General features: G+C 43.8%; 1 protein-coding gene across 1 annotated transcript; it reads right to left on the minus strand.

The window, feature by feature from the left end:
* Positions 1 to 16,542: 16,542 nt before the first annotated feature.
* On the minus strand, positions 16,543 to 17,797 carry LOC103117639 (olfactory receptor 2D3-like). Its single transcript, XM_007527737.2, has one exon. It carries the CDS (start codon positions 17,795 to 17,797, stop codon positions 16,874 to 16,876), a length of 924 nt encoding a protein of 307 aa, XP_007527799.2. The 3' UTR covers positions 16,543 to 16,873.
* Between the last annotated feature and the right edge of the window lie 5,495 nt (positions 17,798 to 23,292).

A 23,292-nucleotide genomic window follows, 5' to 3' on the forward strand; every position in this document is an offset into this window, starting at 1 on the left:
GTCTAGGAGCTTAAGGATGTGCTGTTGCACTAACCTGGGCCACATTTTCATCCCAAAAGAGACCATATACATGTCTAAAAGTGTCTATTATGCACACATGTAATGCAAGTATAAATAACAAAATGTCCCAAGTTAATTAATAATCAAATTTTCAAATCACATTGTTTTCTGTGAAGTCAAGTAATCTTGTACATATGTATGTATGTATAAGTGTACCACATATTTGCCTACATATTCATTTATTAAAGAATCTTTTGGTGAACAAATTTTCCTAGACATGTACACAAACACAAACACACACACAAAGAAATCATAATGAAAAATTATTTTTAAAAACTTCATAATTTAAATATATGAAGCTTTTATGCAAGGGGTATAAGTGTGGACAAAATGCATTATCAATATAAAACTGAGAAAAATATTTTTTGACAGAGGGCCAGCAAGATACCTCATCTCCTGTTGAATGTGGCTGTACCACATTTACATTATAATCTGGCACCTGTTATTTCACCCTTATCTCTTGCTCCTTCATATCCTCCTTTTTTTCTTCTGTGATTGTTGGATCCTGTATCTTACTGGTGTTTCTTTGTATTTTAGTACATCTTAATCATGTTCTTTAAACTTCCCCCTTAGTAGTTACTTATAATTTTTCTTATTATGCTTATCTGTATACCAAACATGAAAACAATAAAAACAAATATAATTGGTAGTATTGCAAAATTGAAAAGGATCATTTCAGCTTCATCACATTCTTATTAGCTCTTAAATTTTCAAATTCTCTGAGTGATTAAACCCCTGACAAAATAATAATCACAGATTTTTGTAACTTTCTGAATTTTTCTTTCAGAGTCCCATTTGCTGTTTCTCCATTTCTGATATTACCATCAAAAGCTTTCCTCACTCCTGTGATTATTGCATTAATCAGTATTTTGATGTTTTTGTCATTCTTATTTGCTTCTGGCTTGTTGGAATTTTTTTCTGGGCTTCTGTCCTGCTTCATTTCTACAATGTTACTTTTTGGTTTGATTACTGTATTTGGTGTCTTTTGAAATTTTTGTCCTGGATGATACTGTTTGCGTGTGGTGTGAACTGGCTTCTGGTCTGCTAGTTTCTGGACCCCTGATGTACTGTCTTAATTTTGATACTAGGTAGCAAATAATCTTCAGTTCTTCACCTCCCTTTCACACTAAGTACCGGTCACATTTAAATAAATAATGATGAATTTGATATGAAAGGGAGGTGATGAGACATCAGAACCTGTATATGGTTGTACACACAGAGTAGAGGCTTCAAAAATCATTGTGTTCCATCAGCTCTTTGTCTTAAGAGAAGAAGATATCGAGTATTCCAGAATACGCTAGCTAGATATAAGTGGCCCAAAGAAATGAGGAAGGAATTTCTTTAGGAGAAATATTGAAATAGCCAAAGACACATGAACTTTTGGTGCAAAGGAGAGGCAGTGGGTATCCAGCAACCTTTGCTTCCTGTAGTATCCCTGGTTAGTGGCTCAATCATCCCAGAAAAAAAATTGCAGAATAGGGTTTATGAGGCTACTACAAAAAGAAGAAACAATGTTCTTTCCAAACACATGATAAAAGAGGGAGAGTTATGAGGATAAAAGACAAAGCTTACCTCAGTGAATAGAATGGAAAATCTCTGCTCCCTAAAAAGATGAATTTACCTCATAACCATCTTAGAGAGTTGGTATGACTTGAACACAGAACAGTAAGTTCAGTGATAAAGAGATAGTGAACGGCGAGTGTCGTCTTTGAACTCTGTTGTTCTATATCCTACAAACAATTTCCATTGTAGTTTATTAACTATTCCAAAGGTTGGGACATCATCTGGGCAGAATCTTAGCCTAAGACAAGGGGTCACATTTTACTAAAATCCCAAATTCACCATGGAACTTTTCCTGAAAGGTAGTCATTAAGCCAGAAGTCCTAGGAGGATTCCCTGGAGCAATCAGTGCTCTTAATAGTTTCAACCTTTGTATAATGATAGATGATACCCTGGGGCATTTGTCACTGTCATCACAATTTGAAATACTTGTATCTCATCATTGGATGTTAGGAATTATTCAGTTTCTCAAACAAGTAAATTCTTCTGAAGACTCCAGGTTGTTCCACAGTATTTTTAAATAGATGTGTATGTAGTATAAAAGACAACCAATGTAAGTTCCTTTTGCTGTATCTGAATGAAGCTGACAATCCTAAATAAGAAGTTTATGGAATTAGAAATCTTTTCTGAGTGTATTCAAAATGCTACCTTAGATCTCACTCTCTGGCAGAAGTTGAAAAACAAGATCAGAAGAGAAAACACAAGTAGAATCTGAACTGGAGTTGGTGTATTGCACCAAAGTAAAAGACTCTGGGGTTGGGGGTGGGGTGGGGAGAATACCAGTCCAAAAAGGATGACAGAGGACCTAGTGGGGGTTGGATTGTTATATGGAAAACTGGGAAATGTTATGCATGTACAAACTATTGTATTTACTTTCGAATGTAAAACATTAATTCCCCAATAAAGAAATTAAAAAAATAAATAAGTAAAAGCTCAGTGAGTATCAACAACAACAACAAAAAGCTACCTTATGCTTTTGGAAAAGACACAATTACCAAGGAACTTCATAGTGCAGTTTCAATTGTCAAGATTGTTCGAATGAACACTTTCTTGAAGTTACTCATATACAGAAGAGTGTACTGAAAACTATATAGATATAAACCCTTAGCCTATATCTGCAGATATGTGAACTGAAGGAAATATGCTGAGGCCTGACCCCTACCTGTTAGCGAGCAAAATCAAACCACCATCCACTGCAAGGAAGCAAAAGATGTTTATTCACGAATTGCAATCCGGGCCGAGTGGCAACAGACAACAGTCTGCCAGCTCAACCCTGAACAAAGCTCAAGCCATACAATTTATAGGAATTCAGACTACACTCAGGGAGGGGGAACACATCACCTTATGAGCCTATATCCAATCATTTCAAACTTAGCAAAAGCCTGATCCATTCAGATCAAGGCATGGGCTAGTTCTAAACATCACACCAGACCAATAGGTCCCGGCCAAAGTGGGGGTCACCACATTCTTTTGTTCTTTGTTGGGACCACCTGACCATCTGTTTGCAATCTATCGGGCCATCATTTATCAGGCCATCTGTTTTTAAGTGTCTGGTAACAGTATTCTGTTGCAGAGGTCGTGAGGAGGCCTGCTCACTACAGGGTCTGTCAAAATAATTGATGGCCTCTTAGGTTCTGTCGAGGGGAAAAGGGCAAGGAATTTTCCACCTCACTGGGCAGGAGGGCAAAAAGCAACTATATTTAAACTATTCTTAAAACTCAAACTCAAAAAAGCAACTATACTTATAACTATTTTAGAGTTACTGCCTCTAACATTCCCCACTAGTCTTAGCTGGGAATCAAATCCTTGATTCATCATCTTCTTCTTCTGAGCTGTATTGCTCCTCGACATACTGAGACTCCAGTTGCATAACCTTCTCAGTTCTCCTTTTAATCAAGGAGATCAAAGACCTCCATAGACAAGGCCCCAGGGTAAGAAGTAGAAGTAGGGTGATCAGAGGCCCTGCCAGGGAACTAATTAGTGTTTTTAACAAAGAGGGCCAAGAAAATAGGTTTTTGAACCAGCTGTCCTAGCTCAGGTCCCTTAGACGGTTATCCCTATCTTCTATTCTTTTCTTGACCTCGCTTAAAGTTTTCTTCACCATTCCGGAGTGGTTGGCATAAAAGCAACAGGCCTCATTGAGGGCCACACATAACCTATCCTGTTTCATGAATATCAAATCAAGCCCCCTACGATTTTGCAGGACCACCTCGGCCAACGAAGATAGGGACCCTTCGAGAGATTCAATAGTGCCCTCTAGTGTGGCCATATCCTGATTGATCTGCTGATCTAATTGTACTAGAGTAGTCTCCTTAGCTAGGGCCGCAGCTCCCATTGCTGCTGTCCCTGCTATGGCTGTCCCCACGAGTACAGGAACTACTATCACGACACACTTCCGTCTTATTGGTCTGAGGTAGTCTGTTCCTTGCCGTTCAAGGTGTGCCCACCCTTCTTCGCCATGAGAATAGTATACATGGGGCAGGATATGGGCCAAAACACAGAGGTCCTCTTTGGTCATTCCGTAGGGGGTGATGCAGGGGGTCATGCCCGAAGTACAGGCCCACCAAGTCCCCTCAGGGGCTTTGAGGAGGGTTGCCCACTCTTATTAACTTTAATGGTTAGGTTGCAATTTCCCCTGTACAGGGAGGAGTCCAATTTATAGTTGGCTGTGATAATACAAGTTCCTGATCCCTGGATATCTCCCAGTGTCATGTGGGGCTGTACTCCCCACTTACATTCTGGGCCCTTAGAATTGCTAGAGTATAGAGCCAGCTTCCTTATGTCTCCCTTTTGGCTACCTATTCCTGCAGAGGCGGCCACACCTATGTAATAAGGAGGCTCAGGGTGTAAACACAGCTAACAGTTTCTGGTTATGTTAGGGTCAGACTCATTCAAAAGGTAATACATTAATTCTACAGTTCTCACTAGTGGCTTTACCCTGGGATGCAAAGGTTCTGCGTCAGTCGGTTTAGTGCCACTTGGTGCAACGTCAGTCTGATCCCCATTAGTCTCATTCTCTTCTCCCATCCCTAAAGAGGGGGAGAGAGTAGGTCAGGGGTCTTCTCCCAAAATGATGGGTCTCAAGGGCCCAATAGGATTCTGAGTCCATGGCAGCATCCGCAGTTGAATAGTGAATAATGTCCCAAAGTCCTTTTCAGAAAAAGGAATCTTAATGCCCCACATTCTCCCTCTCATCCATGAATCAGTCTCATTCCAAGTTTTGACCATCACCTTCACAGGGTTACAGTCTCCAATATAGCAAGTACCTGGTTAGGTCGGGCCACCTGGTAGAATCACTCTTGTGACTTTCAGGTGCTTATCACCATCCCTTCCTGGAGATGCTGTTAGACATTCCCCCCACAACCCACAGAAAAAAATATGGTTCTCCTCTACATTTGGTGGGGCTGTCTTCTTTGGGACATACATAATAGGGTCTGTCCCAAAGGCGAGCCTCCAGGTCAATGGAGCCACACCTCCCATCTATGGTAGTCCCTCCGGTTGCAGTCTGGCCGGCATAGATTACCCTGGTCCAGTTGGCACCAAATAGATCACACAGATCAAGAATGAATATAGGCTTCCTGGCAGTTAGTTGGTTGGCGACCATCTTTCCCTCCTTGTTTTTCAGCTCCCATACGTACAGAGAGGACACTCGGGGGTGGGAGGCATGTGAGTTTGGGCAGTGGCAGAGGTAAAACAGAAGTGCACCAGGCAAAACACACACACAAGTTAGCAGGAGACCAAGCGGACCTTCATTGGGTCCGGGGTGGGTACGGCACACCATTTCCTCAGATTCTCTATTTCCTGGGGGTCTGCCACAGATTTCTTCAGGCGAGTATGATAAATCCAGTGTCATTTCCCGGCAACCTTAGCAGCAGTTGGTGTGCTCAGGATCACGGTGTATGGTCCTTCCCATCGGGCTTCGAGATGGTCAGGATGCAGCTTCTTCACCAGTATGGAATCACCAGGCTCAAACAAGGGGACTTGGCCTCGGCTTTCCTTCCTCCGGGTCCCAGGCTTTTTGTCCCGGACAGCGGCTCTGGCTTTTCCTTGCACCACCTGCAAGGCCTGTAGGGACTTGAGGAGTCTGCCCCGTGACACTTTGGCCAATTTTTCAGTCTCAACCCGGGGCACCAGGGTTGGCAGTTTACCATACACAATCTCAAATGGAGTAAATCCAGACACGTATGGGGTATTCCTGCTTTTAAGCAAAGCAAAGGGTCAAAGGGAAATCCAGTCCCCGCCAGTCTCTATTTTTAACTTGGTTAAGCTTTCCTTAATAGTCCTATTCATTCTTTCTACTTGCCCCGAACTCTGGGGGCGGTAAATGCAATGTAACTTCCATTTAATTTTTAAAATTTCTGCCAATTGTTGGGTGACCTTGGCAATGAATGCCGGGCCATTATCCGACCCCAGTGAATAAGGGAGCCCAAACCTAGGGATAATTTCAAAGACCAGTTGTTTCACTACTACCTGGGAAGTCTCTTTCTTAGTGGGGAAGGCTTCGGCCCACCCTGAAAAGGTATCTACCATGACTAAGAGATACTTATATCCTCCTTGAGCCACAGGCATCTCAGTGAAGTCCAATTCCCAGTGTTCTCCAGGATCCCCCCCCCCCCCGCCACCTGGTTCCTGGTCCTTTCACTTGTACTGGGTTAGCGTTGACTCTGGCACATGTTGCACAGCGACCTGCCACACTCTGGGAGATCCTGTGCAAACCAATTATCAAATAAAATTTACTGATCAGTTCAGCTAATTTGTTTCCCCCAAAATGGGTACCTTGGTGCGTTTGAGAGACCACCTGTCTTCCCAGTGGCTGGGGTAATAGAATCCTATCATCCGGGAGGACGATCCATCCTTCCTCATTTAGTCTCCCCCCCAGTCTCCAGCTCATCTCCTCTTCCTATTTTGAGTACACTGGTTTCTGTCCTTTTGTCACTTCTCCTGGTATAGGGGTAGCCACCACCAGTTGGGCCAGGGTCCCCACTAGTCTTTGGGCCGCTTCCCTAGCTGTCTGGTCTGCCAACTGATTGCCTTGTGAGACTTCTGAGTCATCCTTCTGGTGTCCCTTACAGTGGATGACAGCAACCCTCTCTGGCCCCCAAACAGCTGCTAGCAGGGCCAGTATCTCCTGAGCATGCTTGATAGCTTTTCCCCCGGCCGTCAGCAGTCCTCTCTCTTGATACAACGCCCCATGGACATGGACAGTGGCAAAAGCATACCTGCTGTCAGTGTACACATTTATCTTCTTCCCTGCTCCCCACTTGAGTGCTTGAATGAGTGCTATCAGCTCCGCCTTTTGGGCTGATGTCCCTTGTGGCAAGGATGGAGCCCACAAGACCTCCCGGTTGGTGACCACTGTGGCACCTGTATACCGTACGCTGTCTTCCACGAAGCTGCTCCCATCCTTGTAGAGGGTTTCCTGTGCGTCCGGTAGTGGGACGTCCATCAGGTCAGCTCTCAACGAGGTCAGGGCTTCCAAGATTTCTCCACAGTCATGGGTGGCGTCTTCCTCTGGGTTGGGGAGCAAGGTAGCTGGATTTAAGGCTGCAGTCTGTTTGAAAGTAATGCAGGGTGGGTCCAACAACAGTACCTGATAATGGGTGACCCGAGAATTGGTCATCCATCGGTCTGGAGGGGAGCGAAGTAAGCTGGCCAGATTGTGGGCTGTGGCGATTTCTAGGGTCTGCCCAAAAGTTAGTTTGGTAGTCTCTTTCACCAGTAGGGCGGCTGCTGCCACTGTCCTCAGACATCCAGGCCATCCGGCCGCTACTGGGTACAGTTGTTTAGACAGGTAGGAGACAGGCTTCTTCCAGGGTCCCAGGGTTTGAATGAGTACTCCCTTAGCCACACCGGCACTTTCTGCTACAAACAGCTGGAACGGTTTGTTCAGGTCTGGGAGACCTAGAGCTGGGGCACTTACCAGGGACTCCTTCAGTGCCCGGAAAGCCCTTTCCTCTGTCTCAGTGCATTTCAAAGGAGTGTCGCCTCCTCCAGTGGCAGTGTAGAGGGGCTTTGCTAGTTCAACGAACCCTGGGATCCATAGCCTACAGTAGCCTACTGCTCCCAGGAATTCCCGGACCTGTCTCTTGGTAGTGGGGGTCGGGATCTTTAGGATAGCCTGGATTCTTCCCTCAGACAGGGCCCTTCGTCCCTCTTTAATTTGGTAGCCCAGGTAGGTTACTTCTTGGGTACACAGCTGAGCCTTTTTGGCCTATACCCGGTACCCCAAGTTCCCCAGTACCTCGAGTAGGTCTCTGGTTGCCATTTCGCAATCCTCTCGAGATAAGGCAGCAATCAGCAGGTCGTCCACATATTGTAGGAGGCTGCACTCAGGGTGCTCACTTCGGAAGGTCAGTAGGTCATCAAACAAGGTAGGAGAGTTTTTAAAACCTTGGGGAAGTTGGGTCCAAGTTAGTTGTCCTGACTCACCTTCCTCGGGGTATGTCCATTCAAAGGCAAAGATAGGTTGGCTCTTTGGGGCCAAGGGGAGGCTGAAAAAGGCATCTTTCAAATCTAGGACACTATACCAGGTTTGATCAGGTGACAGTAGACTGAGGAGAGTATAAGGGTTGGGAACTGTGGGATGAATGGTCTCTACCCTCTTATTTACCTCTCGCAGATCTTACACTGGTCTGAAGTCATTCATTCCAGGCTTTCGGACTGGGAGAAGGGGTGCATTCCAAGCTGACTTGCACCAAGATACCAGCCTCTTTTAGGCATCTAATATGGTTCCTGATACCATGCTGGGCTTCCCGACTCATGGGATACTGCCGGACTCGGACTGGGGTGGCAGTGCTGACCAATTGGACTATTATGGGGGTCACATGCTTAGCCAACCCTGGGGGGCTGGTCTCGGCCCAAACTCTTGGGATCTCCCGCTTCCACCTTGTTAATAGGTCCAGGTTGCCTACATTCTGTGGTGCTTCATAGAGACGATATTTCTCCCTTACTGGCATGGTGAGCAAAATTCGGCCACCTGCTTGTACTATTGGTCCTTCATTTGTCTCAAAGGAAATGGTGGCCTGTAGCTTATAAAGGAGATCCCTACCTAACAGTGGCTCAGGGCACTCGGGTATCACCAGGAAAGAGTGAGTAATAGTCTTCAGGCCAGGGCCAGCGACTCTTCCTATGGACTTTGGGTAACTCCTTGCCTCCCCAGTGGCTCCTATAATCTTAACCTTATCCCTTCCAGTGGGTCCAATTGGTTGTTGAAGTACTGAGTGGGTGGCCCCGGTATCCACCAAAAAATTAATTACTTTCCCCCCTACCGTGAGTTTTACCCTAGGCTCCCGGGGGCTGGAGGAAACCTGAATTACTCAGTCTAAAACTAAGAGGGGGGCTTCCTTCCCCATCCTCTTTCCCTCCTCTTCTTTTCTTTTTGGACATTCTTTCCTCCAGTGCCCTTCTTTCTTGCATAGGGCACACTGAGTCTTTCTCAGTCCTCTTAGGGGTTTATCTTTTCCCTTCATCTGCCCTATTTCTCTCACATACCTCCCTCTTTCCTCTCTATTTCCTGTTTCCCTAGCCAAAAGGACCTGTGCCATCTTGTTATTCAGTTCCAGAGTGGCTTTTGCGGGGTCCTCTCTATTATCAAAAACCTTCTGTGCTACAGCCAACAGCTCCGAGAGAGACTTCCCCTCAAAACCCTCTAACTTCTGCAACTTCTTCCTAATATCTGGGGCAGATTGGGCCACAAACTGGAGGGCGACTGCCTGCACATTCTCAGGGGCCTTGGGATCTGTGGGCGTCCAGGTTCGGTATACCTGGTACAACCTCTCCAAGAAGGCAGTCGGACTCTCGTCTGCACCCTGCTTACACTCGGTCACCTTAGATAGATTGGTGGGTTTCCGACCCGCAGCCCGGATACCCCTTAATAGAGTCTGGCAGTACCTGGTGAGGGCCTCATACCCGGTGCTTGTGTTGGGGTCCCACTTAGGTCGGGATTGGGGGAACACCTCCTCCACCTCGTCCTGGTCAGTGGGAGGCTCTCCCTTTTTATCCCGGACCTGCTTCTTTCCCTCAATTTTAATTCTCTTCCTTTCTTCTAGAGTGAATAGGGTACTCAGCAGCTGCTGACAATCATCCCCAGTAGGTTGATGAGTGTAAAAAACGGACTCAAGTAGGGTTGCCACCCCTTCTGGGTCTACAGAGAAAGGAGGGTTTTGATTCTTCCAATTATACAAGTCAGAAGTGCTAAACGGGACGTAAGTTTGGAGGGGCCGTCTTGATGTATCTAATTCCCCCACCTCCCGTAAAGGAAAAGTCCCGACTGGCATAGACTCTGACCTGAACATAGTTCCCGTTCTGGTATGAGGTGGGCTCAGGACCCCTGATGGTAACCCAGAAGTGGAATCGGGTTCAGGAGCTGTAGCCCCTGTAGTGCCAGCATATGGTGGAGGGTTCTCATCCCTCCTCTTTCTCAGTCGTATAGGGGATTTGGGCTTAGCGGGGAGGACAGGAGGAGCTGTAGGCCTCCTAGGGAACCTATCCCCCCTCGTGCCTTTGATCACCAACACTCTCGATCTGCTTTTGACCTTCTTTTTTCCTTTGGAGTCGCCCTGACACTCCTGCAGATACCTTGGTTTATCATTAGCAATAGTCATCCAGATATCATTATATGGCATTTGGCCAGGGTGCCCGGGATTCCCAAAGATCACATCGTGCACTGCCGTGCACTTTCCCAGGTCGAGACTTCCCGTGTCAGGCCAGCCAACCTCAAAGGTTGGCCATTCCCTTTCACAGAACTTCCTCAGTGTGAAGGCGTCCACCTGGGCTCCAAACCCAGCGGCTCTCCTGGAAAAATCTGAAAAATTTTTAGTCAAACATTCAAGGGGGGTGAGCAAGCTGGTTTTGGACTGACTCTGTCCCATCTCCTCGTCAAAGTGGAACAGAAGGGAGACAAACACTGTAACAAGAATCACAGCGATTAGACCAAAGATTCCTCTCACTCTTCCTTGTGCTTGCTGGCCAGCACACCATACACTCTCACACGTTCTCTCACTCTCAACCGTTTTTCCTACTAACCCAACGGGTGTCCACCTGGGACTTTCTCCCTTATCTAGACTGCGTGGAGCTTCTATAAATGAGGACTCCAGTTTTCCTACCCAAGAGTTCCTTTTTGGAGCCTGTTGGTGTCTGGACACAGAAAGATGGCTGACACAGAAAGAGACAAACAGTGAGTGTTAGAAAAAGAACTGACATCCGATGGATGCCAGACAATCATCTATGCTCGCCTGGCCGGGCCCCTCGCGGGACCTTAAGGAGTCTTAGCTTAGGAGTAGTTGTATAAACCCCTGCCTTGGTCTCAGCAGGCTGAGAATCTCCACTGAGCTGAAACGACTCTACGGACGCGCAGGTTGGAGCCCAATCAAGCCCCGTAGTCTTTCGACCGTGAGGCACGCAACAGGCACGCTACTATTCACATCAAACCATTCACTCAGTCAAGGGAGGGTGATTACCTGTCTGGCCGCCGCTACTAAGGTGTCACAAGTGAGGCCTTCAGGAGTCACTGGAGAGTAGCTCCGGCCAGACCCATCAGTTGCACTAACAAGGTCAACCTTTTCGCAAATCGCCAAAGAGGAGAGAATACAGACACAACAAATGGCCACAAAAGACAGAACTAATATCCTGGGCTGTCAAACCCTATTTCAGATCCTTAGGGTGTGGACCCTGCTTCAGATCCAGTTATCACCCAACCCTGGGCTGTCAGACCCTGTTTCAGATCCAGTTATCACCCAACCCAAACAGCCTGGAAGTCGTCACTTCCCAGCGCTTCAGTCTGGGATTTCAATGCGGCGTCCCGCAATCCACAGACCCAGGCCCTGCGGGGACACACAAGCACACAAACGAAACGGTACCGTGCACAAAAATCAGGCCTGACTTACCGGTGCCAGGCAAAAGCTTCCAAGGTTTTTCCTAGGATCCGGACCCGGGATGGGGTGTCCTCAGGAACCTCTGTCTGAGGAGATCTCACTGGGGCCTCCAAATGTTAGCGAGCAAAATCAAACCACCATCCACTGCAAGGAAGCAAAAGATGTTTATTCACGAATTGCAATCCGGGCCGAGTGGCAACAGACAACAGTCTGCCAGCTCAACCCTGAACAAAGCTCAAGCCATACAATTTATAGGAATTCAGACTACACTCAGGGAGGGGGAACACATCACCTTATGAGCCTATATCCAATCATTTCAAACTTAGCAAAAGCCTGATCCATTCAGATCAAGGCATGGGCTAGTTCTAAACATCACACCAGACCAATAGGTCCCGGCCAAAGTGGGGGTCACCACATTCTTTTGTTCTTTGTTGGGACCACCTGACCATCTGTTTGCAATCTATCGGGCCATCATTTATCAGGCCATCTGTTTTTAAGTGTCTGGTAACAGTATTCTGTTGCAGAGGTCGTGAGGAGGCCTGCTCGCTGCAGGATCTGTCAAAATAATTGATGGCATCTTAGGTTCTGTCGAGGGGAAAAGGGCAAGGAATTTTCCACCTCACTGGGCAGGAGGGCAAAAAGCAACTATATTTAAATTATTCTTAAAACTCAAACTCAAAAAAGTAACTATACTTATAACTATTTTAGAGTTATTGCCTCTAACACTACCCTCACTGAAAGAACTTCTCTCACTGAAACAGACTGAAAGGGACATACTGGGAACAAGCAGACCCCTCAACCACAGAGGAAAAACTTATCTTACACCTGCCTGCACTGGACACATCTGACCAGAAATATCTCTGAATAGATCATAAATCCTATTAAGACCACCAAGCCTTCCCACTCTATAAATAATCCTGAACCAAGTATAATAATCCTGACCCTATGTAAGACCCACTAGCATGTCCCAGTGTGGGCTCCTCAGCTCCCCTTGACTGGGCTGTCTTATTTATATCTTCAGCCAGGCCTTTTTTTTTTTTGGCCTCCAGGGTTATCCTGGGCTTGGTGCCTGCACCAGGAACTCACTGCTCCTGGAGGCCTTTTTCCCATTTTGTTGTTGTTGTTGTTGTTGTTGTTGCCTTTGTTAGATAGGACAGAGAGAAATCTGCCTCACCGCATGTGAAATGACCCTGTCTCCCGCCACAGGTGGAAGCTGGGGGCTCGAACTGGTAACCTTATGCTGGTCTATGCCCTTCGCGTCATGTGAGCTTAACTCACTATGCTTCACCCGCTGCGCTACCACCCAGCCCCCTAAGCCAGAACTCTTACAGCTCTCCCAGCTACTATAACTGGGCTTCTCAAGCTCTACCCCACAACTACATTTAAACTTTCCTTTGTCTACCCAACTAACTCCACTAGTTTCATTTGTGTCTCATATTTCTAACAATCACCAAGTTAAAAGCAGAGGAATAAAAAAGGGCAGGGAATCCTTTTTGGCTTAATTCTTAATATGAGAGCAGAACTAGGTTTCCTATTAAAGATCAAGTACAAGGGAATCGGTTGGTAGTGCAGCTGGTTATACATACGTGGCGCAGTGGCTAGAAGCCCAAGGGCAGGCTTAAGAATCCTGGTTTGAGGCTCCCTGGCTCCCCACCTGCAGGGGAGTGGCTTCACAGGTGGTGAAGCAGGTCTGCAGGTGTCTGTCTTTCTCTCCCCCTCTGTCTTCCCTTCCTCTCTCCATTTCTCTCTGTCCTATCTAACAACGACGACATTAATAACAACAATAATAACTACAACAATAAAAAAAAACCAAGGACAACCAAGGGAAAATAAATTAAATATATTTAAAAAAAGATCAAGCACAAAAAGTTAATTAATTAGAAAGGATTAAAGGTGTCATCTCATTGCACAGAATAATTTCTGTTATGAAGTTAATTCTCACATGCCAGTCATTCTCTCCCCCTCCCTTCTAGTTCTCAAAAGACAACTTATTAAGTATTGGCATAATAAAGCTGAAAAAGAGAAGAAAGTACATCTGTGAAATACTAAATGAAGACATATTTGTCTGTTTTTTTAGTGTTTTAATAATGATTAACAACATTGTAACATAACAGGAATATATATATATATATTTCTATACAGTTCCCACCACCAGAGTTTTGTGTCCCATGCCCTTCACTGGAATCTTCTCTATTTTTTATTCCTCTGGGTGTATGGACCAAAATTCTTTATGGGGTGCAGAAGGTAGAAGGTCTGGATTCTGTAATTGCTTCTCTGCTGGACATGGACGCTGGCATGTCGATCCATACCCCCAGCTGTGTTTACCTAGTTGGGTAGGATTCTGGGGAGGTGAGACTTTGGGCTCAGGCAAAAACTACTAAAGTCATGGGCCTCTTGGACCCAAGATAGACTTCTTAGCTTCTTCCCACCTAAGGACCCCTAATTTAACCTGCTGTATTCCTACCTTTGGGTCCTGTTTATTAAACAATTTGTTCTGCTTTATATCTTACTGCCTTTCAGCAACCAAGTTACAGATGCTACTAGGATTTCATTCTGACTCCCCTGGGCAGACGGCCTCACCAATATTTGTCCTAGTCAATCACTTGCCTTAGCCTTTGATATTCTGAATGACTGTGAGTGTTTGCACTTGTAAATGTCTTAAGCCTGGGGGTTTCCTTTGGCCTTGTCAGTCTTGCAAAAGCCATACAATTTCTTGCCACAGCACCAAAGATGTCTGTTGGAATATTGTATTTGGGGGAGGAGGACTGGCATATGTTTCCTCAGAATTTAAAAAGTTCATCACATATTATCTCAACAAAGAATTGAGGAGAGAGCATGATTTTCAGGAATTTGAACTTTATTTGGGAAAATTGAGAACATTCACATATCAGGCAGAGAAAGAGACACACACACACACACACACACACAGAGAGAGAGAGAAACAGAGAGACAGAGAAAGAGGGAGAAGCTCCAGAGCTCTCTTACATGTTGATGGGACTCTCACTTACAGCTGAAGAGCCCAATGGAGGGAAAAAGAGGGGGTGGGGTGGGGTGGGGGGAAGGAGAGGGAGAGGGAGAGGGAGAGAGAAAAGGAGAGGGAGGGAGAGAGAATATGCCCCCAAAGCAGCTTAATCACATGGTGATCTAAGCAGAGAGAGCATGAGAGAGCGAAAGAGAAAAGTGGACCTTGTACTCACATGGTGCTGGGCAGAGGAGCCTGAGGCACACCCACATGTCTAGCTTTAAACACCTAAGCCCCGCCTCCACCTTTCCAAGCCACACCTGTCACCACTCCCATTTGCTGGGTAGCAGATTCCTTCTGCCAGAAGTGTGTGCCTGGGGAATATGTGTTCCAGCGCGGTGCCGCAGTGTCCGTGGTGCCGCAGTGTCTGCCTTCTTAGGTACTTCCTGTCCCTGAACAATATGATATTCCATATCTTCCTGATAAAGAAAGTATCCCTCTCGCACCAGTACAGAATAATTATATAGCAGTATGTGGGGAGTTGAAAGAGAGAGAAAGAGAGAGAGAGACTGAGAGAGAAAACCAAACCAAAACAAAAAGCAATTTATAGTATCAGAGCTTCTAGGTAAAATTGTAATACGTATTTTCTCACAAAAAATTGCAGAATCTTACATATAAGTATCAGGTGGAATTCCAAGACCTGTGTATTTCTCTAGGTGATACTGTTATGGGACAAGACTGACAACAGCTATGAAGGATGCTTAGCATAGCCCTTACAAAGCTGATTGCCTAGCATCATAGGTCTGCTATATGAGAGACTTAATGTAAATGATGTATCTACAGGAGACGCAAAGGGTATTATCTCTGTGTATAAATGGATTTGTGAAGCAATAACGTGTATTAATATTCACATAGTCAACTAAAATTTATAGTATAATATATAAAACTACGAGGCTAGAAAGTTGCAATGAATAATAAGCATGAATGAGATCCATAAGACAAAACAGAAATATCCAGTTTATATTGATTTCTGTGTGGTCTTTATTGATTTTTTTTTTCAGCCAAGATTTAGTTTAAAAAGAATGCTATTGAATCTGGTGAATCAGGAACCACTGTCCAGACCCATTCTGTACTGGTAACGGTTTCTAGTCTTTACATGTGAAACTATGGACCCACCATGATTACATTATCAGGTAATAAAATGGTTTCCAGGTGTTCTTTTTAAAACATTACCTTTATTTTCCAGTGCTACCCCACAAATCCCCTAGTCTTCAGCATTTTCAGACTGCCATGATGTGCATATTCTTTATTTTGGAATTCAAGCTATAATTATCAATGTAGGCTTTTGTCCTTTTTAATCTTATATCTTATTATTTTTGTAATGTTATCCATACTCTTAGGAAATTTCTGTTTGCTGTTTTTTCTACATGCTCTTTTAAATTTCAGAAATTGTCATATTTAAAATCAAGGCCATTTTAAAAAAAGTTTTTAAATTTAGTTATCATGGGATAGAGACAGAGAAAAATTGAGAGGGAGGGGAAGATAGAGGGGAAAAGAGACAGAGAGACACCAGCAGCCCTGCTTCACCACGTGTGAAGCTTTCCCCCTGCAGGTGGGGACCAGGGGCTTGAACCTGGATCCTCATGCAATGTAATGTGTGCAGTTAACCAGGTGCACAACCACCTGGCCCATCCAAGGCTGTTTTAGAAACAGCACAAGGGAGGCAGTGTGATAGCTCACTTGAGATGGTACCTGCTTTGTCACACAGAATATACATATGAAACCCCCCAGTACACTACATATGAGTATTGTGGCATAGGAAAGCTTTTCTCTGTCTGCCTCTCTCTCTCTCTCACTTTCTATAAGAAAAATTTTACTAGGATCAGTAAAATTTTGGAGAGGGCTAAATGAAATAATAACACCATACAAATTCATATAAACGTACCAAGAAATGTAGTATTAGTTCAAAATGTATTTGAGGACATAATAATAAATTATTTTGTTTTTCAGAAACTTAATCATTTAGGTTTGATTTCTTTCCTTGTTTATTAAGTTGTTTAGTGTGTGTAACTGTGCATCTACGCCTATTTTGGTTTCTGTGCTAAATTACATGGGCACAGGGAGTAATGATACTGTATATGGCTATTTAACCACCTCCCATTCCCCATTCCTCTCTCCCTATTTTTTTCCACCCAAAATTTTTCTTTTACTTTTTTCCTTTATCTTTCATCATTGTAATTCCCACCAGTGTCTATCAAGATAATTTAATTTGAAGGATGACTAAATGAACTATCTAAGAAGAGAAAGAAGGATGAACATGGGAATATTAGATAAAAATGACAGAAGCTTAAAGGAAAAACACTTCAGTCCACATCTCTGAAATGTTCATTACCATCTGAGTTTTCTACTTTCCAAATGGCTACTTTGCAATAATTTTCCTGAGAGCCCCTTTGACATCTTTGTTCCTCAGACTATAAATGATGGGGTTCAGCATTGGTGTCACAAAACAGTAGAACACAGAGATTACTTTATCCCCTTCATTCATTACCTTGGAGTTGGGCCTCATGTAGGCAAAGATTGCTGAGCCATAGAACAGGACCACCACAACAAGATGGGAGCCACAGGTAGAGAACACCTTGAGTCTCCCTTCCCCTGACTGCATCTGCATCACAGTGGAGATTATATTCCAGTAGGAGACAAGGATCAGGGAGACAGGAGCTAGGAGGATGACCACACCCATGGCAAAGATGGTCATTTCTGTGCTGTAAGTGTCTGCAGAAGCCAGCTTCAGCAGGGCAGGAGGCTCACAAAAGAAATGGTTAATGACATTGTTGCCTCGGTAGGGCAGGCGCAGTGTGAATGTGGTGTCCACTAGAGATACAAATGCCCCGCTGGCCCAGGACCCTAAGGCCAGCTGGACGCACACCCAGTGGGTCATGATGGTGGAGTAGTGCAGGGGCTTGCAGACAGCCACGTAGCGGTCATAGGACATCACTGCCAGCAGCGCACACTCTGTACCCCCGAGTAGAAGGGAAACAAACATCTGTGTTGAACATCCAGCAAAGGATATGGCTTTCCTCTTTACCAGGAAATGGACCAGCAGCTGGGGGGTTGTGGTAGTTGAAAAACAGAGGTCAGCAAAGGACAAGTTTCTAAGGAAGAAGTACATGGGTGTGTGGAGTCTGGGGTCTGTGTGAATGAGCATGATGATGAGCAGGTTTCCCAGCAAAGTCAGCAGGTAGATGGTGAGAAAGAGGCAGAAGAGCAGGACTTGTGTCTGTGGGTCCTGAGAAAGGCCCAGGAAGACAAATTCAGTCACAGAGCTTTGGTTTTCTTCTCCCATGAATATTTACCACTGTTTTTAGGTCAGCATCAAGAAAAGAAACACATAGTTGTCCATTTGGGGGAAAAATTCAAATTTCTGAGGTATTTTTTCCAAATAATAGACTGTGTTATTGATTTCCACTCCTAAAAGCTTCCGTGTGTCAGAAAATAGGACAGTTATTTCATTCAGTAGTCTCATAGTTGAAAGAAATTTGTTCTGTTTTTCTTTGCTTGAATACTTCAGTAACATCTTGTGGGAAGAAATCATCCTGAAAATGGTACTTCTTTATGCCTTGACAGGAGTCCTCTCAGTCCTGAGAAGACTGAGTGCTACCATAGTGCATTTTTTGGAGTTGGGCATATCTGGGAAGGAGAGAAAAATTGACATAGCTTTAAGCCAGTAATATTTCATAATTTTACGATGGCTGATAATTTTTATCATCATTATTTTTACAAAATAGTCCTGAAGAATTATGGTATAGGAAGGAAGAATAAAGGAAGTTGTGGTAGTCTTTGAACCTGGTCCTTAAACTAATTCTTTTGCATTTTGTTTCCTATATGAAGAGGGTGCTAAGAGAATTAGGAAAAAAAATAAAAAAGAAGAAAATGGATGTATGTTATTGTATAGTTGACCTTTTTTTTTTTGTATCAATACTTGTAACCTGTCTTTAATTAACTACCATATCTTGGTAGTCTTATTAATAGTTTCTCTAGGTTTACTTTCTACTTTAAAATCCCTTTGCAAGGAGCCAGAGAGACACGTCACTCAGTGCCTTGTCAGGTAGATGACGCTGGTTCAAATTTTCAGATCACAGAGAAGGTATCATGGTGTTGTGCTGCCTATCTATCTATCTTAAAAATGACCAAGTAGTGACACGCATACATAAGGTACCAGAGCCACTAGTTACTAGCCAGTAAAATAAATAATTAAGTAGGTAAAAATTCCTTGTAAGGGGAATTGGACCATAATGCAACAGATTAAGTGCATGTGGCACAAAGCACAGGGACCTGCGTAAGGATCCTGGTTGTAGTCCCCGGCTCCCCACCTACAGGGGGTTGCTTCATAATTGGTGATGCAGGTCTGCAGGTGTCTGCCTTTCTCTCCCCCTTTCTGTCTTCCCCTCCTCCCTCCTATCCAACAGTGATGACATCAATAACAACAATAACTACAACAATAATACAACAAGGGCAGTAAAAAGGAATAAATAAATATTAATTTAAAAAAATTCCTTGTAAATTATCAGGCAGTTTTTAAATATAAGTCTAAGAACAAGGGGCCGGGGAGGTAGCACAGTAGTTATGCAAAAAGGCTTTTATGGCCTAGGCACAAAATGTCCCAAACTCAATCCCCAGTTCCAGCATAAGCCAGAGCTGAGCAAATCTCTCTTCTCCCAGGTACTCCATTGATAATACACATATTACATTCTGGGGGCTGAGAAATATCTAGTTTTTCTATTTCCACAGACTTTTTGCAAGCTCAGTACTTAGTCCCTTTGTGCTTGGAGAAAACCAGATGCTGTAAGAGGTGAATATTCATGGTAATCTGATCCCTTGCTACAGACAGACCTCTCTTTAGCTGGCAACATCTTTATCTCCCTCATAGCTGATTTGAGAGAGAAGGGTAAGTGGCAAAAGGTGAGATTCCATGTACAAGAAATTTACTATTGAGAAATCGAGAGAGGAGGGATAGAGAGGGGAAGCAACAGAGAGACACCTGAGCCCTGCCTCACCACTCATGAAGCTTTCCCTCTGCAGGTGGGGACCAGGGGCTTGAACCTGGGTCCTTGCGCACTATAAGGTGTGCGCTTAACCAGGTGCCTGGCTCTTTTGGTTAATGTTTTGTAAGTATTTTTCTTCTTTTTGATTTTATTTCTTTATTCTTTTTACCACAAACACTTGACTTTTCAAGTCCTTTCAGTCTCATTTTTATTTCCATGACTTTATTGAAACCAAATACACTCTTTACTCCACACAGTGGCCCTTTCTCACCCCCATCTGCTGCAGTCTCTAGGGCCTTTGGCATAATTTAACTAAGATATTTCTTATAAGCTCTCTTTTCTTTGATTCTTATATAGTGTCTTATTGTTTTTCTTCTTGTATTCAACTATATATTAATCATTTCTCTAAACTTCACTCCAGAGTTGTTACTTTTGGTTTTTTTCCGTGTGATGGTCTGTATTCCATGTAGGAAAACAATAAAAAAACAAATGTAGTTGATACTACTACGAAGTGGAAAAGATTTGTTTTAGACTCGGCATATTCTTCTTTATTATTTTTCAGTTTCAGATTCTTTGAGTTGTTGGTCCCAAAGTAATCATCATAACGTTTGATGTCTTTCGTAATTAAAAAATAGTTTATTAATATGTTTTGCTTATTTATTTATTTATTGGACAGAGACAAAGAAAAATCGAGAGAGGGAGGGGATGACAAAAAAAGAGCAACACCTGTAGCCATGATTCACCGCTCATGAGGGCCCCCATTGCAGGTACACACAGAAGCCATGAACCTAGGTCCTGTGCATGGTAACACGTGCTTTCAACCAGGCACCCATAACTTCCTTTTTTTTTTTTTTTAGTTTGACTTTTTTTATTTATAAAAAAAACAACAACACTGAGAAAACCATAGGATAAGAGAGATACAACTCCAGAGAATTCCCACCACCAGAAAGCCTTAATTTTATTTTTATAGAAGAGAATTTCTTCTCTTATTATTTATTTATTTATTTATTATTGGATATATCGAGACAGGGAGAAATTGAGAAGGAAGGGGGTGATAGAGAGGGAGATTGACTGAGAAATACCTGCACCCACTCTTGAAGCTTTTCCCCTGCAGGTAAGGACCAGGGGCTTGAACCTGAGTCCTTGCTTGCTGTAATGTGAGCGCTTAAAGAGGTGCCTGGCCTCATTTCCTTAATTTTTTATACTAGGTGTTAGCCCCTCCAAAAATATCTGTAGTCCTCCAAATTCCATATTCCTTCATAGAAACAATCTAGCCCTTGGCTGGAGCCAGCTGTCAGAGGCAGAGAAGAAACTACAGGTAAACTTTTGGTACCAAGGGTAGGTGGCCAGAGTGTATTGACAGTATCCCTGCTCATTAACTTACTCCTACCAGAGGGAAGTACAGAATAGGGCTTTGAAGGCTACTTCTCAGCAGCAGCAGCAGCAGCAGCAGCAGCAGCAGCAGCAGCAGCAGCAGCAGCAGCAGCAGCAGCAGTAGCAGCAGCAGCAGCAGCAGCAGCAGCAGCAGCAAAAAGCAACAGTATCTACAAACTGGTAGAAAAGAGAGGGGACAGTAGAATGAAAGGCAAATCTTACCCCAGCAAACAGAACAGACATTCCAATCTCTCTATAGGATCAGTTTCCCTATTAATCATTTTGCTTCTCTCACCTGGAAGGCTGCCAAGACATAAACACAGAACAGGGAGTGCGGTGATGAAGAAATAAGTTAATGGATGAGGAAGAGTGTGGTCTGTAGACTGTGTTGTCCCCTATTCTAGATTCAAATTTCATTGCATTTTGCTAACTATTCTGAAGGTTGGGACATAATCTGGTCTGAGTTCTTAGACTATGTAAAATAAGAGGTGACATTTTATTAAAGTCCCAGATTCACCAAGGAACCACTTAAGTAAATCATTAAGCCAGAAGTCCTAAAAGTAATGCAAGCCAGATGTTCCCTAGAGCAATCAGTACTCTTAACAGCTTTAACCTTTGTGCGATGAGAAACACCCTGGGGCATTTTTCTTCTTGTTCACAAACCTGTTCTCTCATTTTTCTGAAATTAGTTTCTCAAACTGGTAAGTAAATATTCTTCAGGACTCCAAGTTGTCCAGCGTTATTTGAAAATAGGTGTTTGCGTAACATAAAAAGCAACTGACCCAAGTCTACTCTTTACCATCCAGAGGATGTTTCTTCAACCCCACCCTCTAAGTCAGAACTTTCAATGGAGTTAAGAACCCTTTTTCTGTAATTCTATTAAAAATGTGTTATCTTCAACTTTGAGATGATACAACTACACAGGAGCTACAGAGTACTTCTGAATTGCCAAAAGTATTTAAACAAAGGCTTTCTTGCTACTACTCAAAGACAGAAAACCTTTGTGAAAACGAAATACATATGTAAATTATTACTCGGTGCTAACAATATGTGAAGATCAACGGGAAAGAGTTAAAAGTGTGTGTGTGTGTGGGGGGGTGGTCCCAGTGCTCTGTGCTGCATAGAAAGGGCCTTTGGTGTTGAGGGAGGTCTGAGTGTTTGGAAAGATGTGAAGTGGACACTTGAAAGAACACTCCTGCAAAACGACATATTCTCAATAAAATCAATTTGAAAGAAAACACACACACACACACACACACATGCACACCCAGCTAGAATAGAACACAAATCCATGCTAACAAATGTGAGAGGGAATTGTTAATTTGTGGACCAAATTTTCCAATTTTAAATCTCCATCATGTACAACTGTGTTCATGTTAGAGACATAGTGAGATATTACTTCTTGTTATATATACATCCAGTGAGTCCATTTCTTTATTTCATCTGCTTCTCCACTTGTAAAATTGGGAATTGGTAGACAAAGTCACAACACCTAGGGGTTACTGGAAAGCAGAGTTTTTATTTCTGTTAGCGAGCATAAATCAAACCACCATCCACTGTAAGGAAGCAAAGATGTTTATTAACGAATTGCAATCCGGGCCGAGATGGTGACTGGTGTTAGTCTACCAAGCTCGACCCCGAACAGGGCTCAAACCATACAATTTATAGGAATTCAGACTACACTCAGGGAGGGGGAGCACATCACCTTATCAACCTACATCCAATAACAGGCTATAGCAAACACAAGATCCAATCATTTCAAACTTAGCAAAAAGCGGGGTCCATACAAAGCAAAGCGCGGGCTATTTTCAAATATAGTAAGATCACACAACCAATAGAATTCAACCAGGCACATCCTCCTGCCATCGGCTATGACCACCCATCCGGTAGACAGCACACCACAAAGTCTGTTCAAAGGTCCTGATAAGGCTTGTCCCCATGTAGGGTCCTTCGAACAATGGGTGGCCTTCACTGATGAGGTCCTGATAAGGCTTGTCCCCAGGCAGGGTCCTTCGAACAATGGGTGGCCTTCACTGATTAGGTCCTGCTTATTCAAGGGGGAAGGGGCAAGGAATTTTTCTATTTCTCTCAGCAAGACATACTAAAAGCACTTAACAAACAACTGCATAAAAAGGGAATTTCAAGGCTACTGCCTTTTACAATTTCTGGCACACCAGACCCAGAATCGGCTAACACCAAAAAAAAAAAAGCTTCTGGGCCCTGATGTGCTGTAAGATTTTCCCTTTTTGAATATGGGATGATCTCGCTCTCAGGAAGAAGTTGAAAAACAAGATCAGGAAAGAAAACAAAAGTAGAACCTGAAATGGAATTGGTGTATTGCACCAAAGTAAAAGACTCTGGGGTGGGTGGGTGGGGAGAATACGGGTCCATGAAGGATGATAAATGACATAGTGGGGGTTGT

This window comes from Erinaceus europaeus, chromosome 17 (genome assembly GCF_950295315.1).
Source record: "Erinaceus europaeus chromosome 17, mEriEur2.1, whole genome shotgun sequence".
Lineage (NCBI taxonomy): Eukaryota > Metazoa > Chordata > Mammalia > Eulipotyphla > Erinaceidae > Erinaceus > Erinaceus europaeus.